Source organism: Lycium barbarum, chromosome 1, assembly GCF_019175385.1.
Source record: "Lycium barbarum isolate Lr01 chromosome 1, ASM1917538v2, whole genome shotgun sequence".
NCBI classification, from domain to species: Eukaryota; Viridiplantae; Streptophyta; class Magnoliopsida; order Solanales; family Solanaceae; genus Lycium; species Lycium barbarum.
This window is the reverse complement of record NC_083337.1, coordinates 166,619,908-166,624,686: the sequence shown is the minus strand read 5'-3', so window position 1 is coordinate 166,624,686 and position 4,779 is coordinate 166,619,908. Positions and strand designations below refer to the sequence as shown.

General features: G+C 35.0%; 1 protein-coding gene across 1 annotated transcript; it reads left to right on the top strand.

The window, feature by feature from the left end:
- Nucleotides 1-383: 383 nt before the first annotated feature.
- Nucleotides 384-3,815, top strand: LOC132605670 (glucan endo-1,3-beta-glucosidase-like). The gene is made up of 4 exons (XM_060318835.1): nucleotides 384-945; nucleotides 1,796-2,356; nucleotides 3,185-3,455; nucleotides 3,584-3,815. Exons 1-4 carry the CDS (start codon nucleotides 502-504, stop codon nucleotides 3,610-3,612), a joined length of 1,305 nt encoding a protein of 434 aa, XP_060174818.1. The 5' UTR covers nucleotides 384-501; the 3' UTR covers nucleotides 3,613-3,815.
- The last annotated feature ends 964 nt before the right edge of the window (nucleotides 3,816-4,779 follow it).

Genomic DNA, 4,779 nt, shown 5'->3' with positions numbered 1-4,779 from the left:
TAAACTATCATTTGTTTTTATGATTTTCTTAATATGCCTGAAATGAGCTAAAGCACACGATTAAAATGTGACCGTAGAGTAGTTAATTAGTGAAAGTTTAGTCATCAATTGCAATGCAGTGTTCGAGAATTATACGACACTACTTTGAGCTCTTTAAAAAATGTATGGACTTTTGATGTCATTTAAGTTGGTCAAAATAAAACACTCGAAGATTTAGATAAACCGATGCTTATTAAATATCTCTTCTAACTTTTGAGTCAACAACTATTGTCATAATTTTTGGAAACTATCCTTTTTTTAACTTTTGAGTCAACAAACAACTATTGTCATAATTTTTGGAAACTGTCCTTTTTTTAATTATATATATATATAGATTTGAAGAACCAGCCTGGTTATACTGAGCACACAACTCTTCTTACCAATAACACCTCAAACCAATTCACAAAATCCTCTCAATTCCCTCTCCCTCGTCTTGAATTTTTCTTTCTATTCAAGGTTTCCATGGCCATTCTCTTTTACTTTATGTTCCTCCTTTTCTGTTACGCCACCTTGGGTGACTATCACATCGGAATAAATTACGGAACCGTAGCCAACAACCTCCCACCACCCACCGAAGTGGCCACTTTCATTAAAGAGCAAACTACCATTAACAAAATCAAGATCTTTGACGCAAACCCAGACATTATCCGCGCTTTTGCTGATAGCCGCGTTTGGGTTACCATTACGGTACCTAATGGCGACATTTTATTAGTTTCTAAACCCGAGGGTGCACAATTATGGGTCGAAGAAAACGTTGTTCCGTATTATCCACACACCAGAATACATCGCATTTGCATTGGAAATGAAGTTATGGCTACTGGTGATAAAAATCTCATCGCTCATTTAGTCCCTGCTATGAGAGCGATTCACAAAGCTCTGTTAATAGCCGGAATCAGTGATATTCAGGTAGGTGTGGCAAATGGGCTGTTTGACATCAATTTGAGCGGGTTATTGACCCGCCCAAAAGTTATTTGGGCTGAAATGGATTTAAAAAATTCAACTCACCCAATTCTTACTATGTTTTAATTGCTTTAGGGAAAATACATTAAAATCCCTCAACGTATAGCCGGATTAATTATGACGCACCCAACCTTTGCAGGCGATATATTACCCCAGTCTTAATTTTTTAATATTTTAGTAGCATTTTTTGGTTGACGTGGCAAAAAAAAAAATTGAAATCCAATTGCACAATGGAGAGTGTTGCACACTCTCTATCATGTCACCGTCACTTTTTTTTTCATTTAATTTTTTTTTATTTCACTGCCACCTTTTTTTTCATTTTGATTTTTTTTTCATTTGATTTTTTTAGTAGCATTTTGATTTCATTGCCACTTTTTTTTTTCATTTTGATTTTTTTAGTAGCTGCTGCCTTGTTGCTGCGGCTGCAGCGGCGGTGGTGGAGGCAGCGGCGGTGCGACGACAGCGGCGGTGGTTGATATTTTTTTTTTTTTCATTTGATTTTTTTAGTAGCATTTTGATTTCACAGCAATGCATTTTGATTTTTTTTTTTCATTTCGCCGCCATGTGAAAATGCGGCGGCGACGGCTGCTGCGGTAGTTGAGAAGAAAGAAGAAGAAAGAGAAAAATAAGAAAGAAGAAGAAAGAGGGTGAGGGTGAGGGTGGAGGTGGGGGTAGGATAGGTGAGAGGATATAATATAAATAAAATTTTAAAAATTAATTTTTATTAAAATATCACATTTGGACCATTGTTTGGTGTTATTATGATTTTATGAGTTAATATTGTATCTCTGTGCAGGTGTCAACACTGCATTCATCGGGAATCTTAACCCGCTCCGAACCACCCAGTTCGGGTCGTTTTAGACGGGTTTACGACCGGGTAATATTTGCCCCGATGCTGGAATTCCACCGTGAAACTAAATCACCTTTCATGATTTGTTCATACCCGTTTTTCGGGTTTAATGATAAAACTCTAGATTATGCTCTATTTAAACCTAATAATGGGGTTTATGACAAAGTTACTGGAATGAATTATACAAACATGTTTGATGCACAACTTGATGCTGTGTATTCAGCTATGAAGTTTTTGGGTTATGATGACGTGGATATTGTTGTAGCGGAAACGGGTTGGCCTTCTTCGGCTGACCCGAATCAACCCGGTGTTAGTTTGGAGAATGCTGTTTCGTATAGTGTGAATCTTGTGAAGCATGTGAACTCTGGTGTGGGAACTCCATTGATGCCAAACAGGACCTTCGAGACTTATGTTTTCTCATTGTTTAATGAGGACGAGCGTAACTTCGGGTTGTTTAGACCCGACTTCACACCCGTTTACGATGTGGGCATTCTGCGTAATGCACAGGTAATTCTTTTAATTGTACGAAATGGCGAAAATATCCTATTAGTATATATGTGCCTTAATATATTTTTTGTTGCTAGTGTTAAGGGTATAATTGTCTTAACAATAATGATTATTGATCCGAGAAATCTCCCACGCTTTTTTTCGTAGTTTGATTTTTCCTATTCTTGAATGGCATAAACTCACTAGCATTGATTTGTGTTCTACCCATGGGCGGATCCCTATTCAAAGGCTACATATAAATTATGAGTATTAAGCTTTATTTTACCTTATACTAGTAACATTAAGTGTAATCATAAAATATGCTCCTCCTGTTTCTATTTATTTGTCTTAATTAATATTTGGACAGTCAAATAATGTTTTCTTTGATGATAATTTTTCCAAATACTTTCTAAATATTTTGAATTGTTAATTAGTGTGACTTGTAGAATTTTCTATGCTTGGAGTTTAAGAAATAAAGAGAGACTTTTGAATCTTGTGGTCCTAAATTAAATATGTGTATAACTAAAATATCATTTGAATCTTGTGATTATAAACTTGTCATATAGGATGTTTGAATTGTCAACTTACTAAATATAGAAAAAGACTGTTTTTGGGACAGACCAAAAAAAAAAGTAAGACACCTAAAATGAGACTGAGGTAGTAAGTTTTTTTAAAAAAAAATTGAAGATTCTATGTATGAATTCATACAAAACATTAGTTAGTTTGACTCTCGTAGTCTGTATCAAGCCAAACAAATTGTAGTAAAGGGAGTATATATATTTCATGCATTTAAATGTATGGTGGATGTTGCGTTACTTTGTATTCATTGACTTAAAATTCTGAATTCAGGCTTCTCCGCCTGCTATGGCACCAGAAATAGGGAAGAAATGGTGTGTGCCAAAGGCTGATGCTAGTGATGCTGCTTTGCAGTCGAACATAGACTTTGTGTGCAGCTCTGGAATAGATTGTCAACCTATACAAGATGGTGGCCCCTGCTACGAACCCAATACTATCAGAGCTCATGCAGCTTACGCCATGAATGCTTATTATCAAGCAAATGGTCGTAAAATGTTTGATTGTAACTTCATTAATACCGGTGTTGTCACCAACTATGATCCTAGTAAGTTCGTCTAGCCAAAATTGTTAGCCTCATGGTTACGACTATTCAGTTGAATTATCTATATTGCCTGTTAACTATTGAGAAGTAATAGGTATAACTTGTGTGAAAATTTTTGCACATGAATGCAGGTTACGAAGAATGTACGTATGCTGCTTAAAGGAGTAACTGAGGACCCAGTAAGTCGCTGTCTCTTTCTTTCGAGCATTGGATCTCGTGGTTAGATAATAGAGTATACATTTTGGCAGAGTCCAGTGGGTTATGATGCTGTAACTTATTGTGATTTTCAAGTTTGAAGAGTTCAATGTTAATTTTGCATATGGATGATATCTATATTTTATATGCAATGCAAGCTTTTTTGGACTTAGTGATTCTCAACTTGCAAATCAAGCCTCCACCGTCTTTTACTTGTTTCAATAATCGTGCAATACTTTTCCATGAATCAAGTCTATGCAATACAATATATTATACGTGTGTGCTCAAATTGGCTATTCACGAGGGACCATATCCACAGCTCCACTTGAAATTGATAAGATCAGAAATTAGTTATTGATTCATATACGTTAAAGTTAAACAAGCACACCTCCTCCCCTACTCCCACAAACCAAAATCTATGCGTTGTCAAATGCAAGCTCATTGCTTCTAGGTGGTTGGCATACTTTGACATTTTTAGAACTAAACTGTCACATTAACATATAACAAACTTCATGCAAAACTAGTCATTATATATTATCTTTGTTTCTGCTAAATAATTTCTCCCTCCGCCTCATTCTAATTGTCGCTTTAGCTCAATAAAATTATCCCAAAATAATTGTCACTTTAAGAATTCAAGACTAAAGTTTATTGTTGTTTCCAACTATATTGTATGTATACCCTTAATATTAAAGAATAATGAATGGTATTTAAAAGGAAACAATCAATCTACTTTTATTGAATAAGGGCAATTTAATAAACTATCCCTTTAATTTAGTATTTTCGGGCGTGAAATGATAGTTAAAATGGGACGGAGGGAGTAGCTAATTAATTGTAGTGTTAGAGATATTTCTCAGCATTCCAATAGCTTCTACATTAAATCTATCAAAGTAATTTTCCCATCTCCCAAGTCAATGATCCTACAGAAGGTACATTATTATATGAAAAATCAATCTCTCAAAAGTCCATATGGAATCTTTAGAACACACTATTACAGTAATTAGGAGTCATAGAGCCCGTTTGGACGGGCTTATGACTTTTGATTTATTTTTGCCATTTTAGCTTAAAAACAAATGCTTAAAAGCATTTTTTTAGTTCTATCCAAACAATACAAAATTGCTTAAAAGCTATTTTA

Bases quoted from the DNA above. Each gene is read 5' to 3' on its own strand.
- LOC132605670 (XM_060318835.1), top strand. From the start codon at position 502: ATGGCCATTCTCTTTTACTTTATGTTCCTCCTTTTCTGTTACGCCACC. The intron at 946-1,795 runs GTAGGTGTGGCA...ATCTCTGTGCAG, and splicing joins CCGGAATCAGTGATATTCAG to GTGTCAACACTGCATTCATC. The intron at 2,357-3,184 runs GTAATTCTTTTA...TTCTGAATTCAG, and splicing joins GCATTCTGCGTAATGCACAG to GCTTCTCCGCCTGCTATGGC.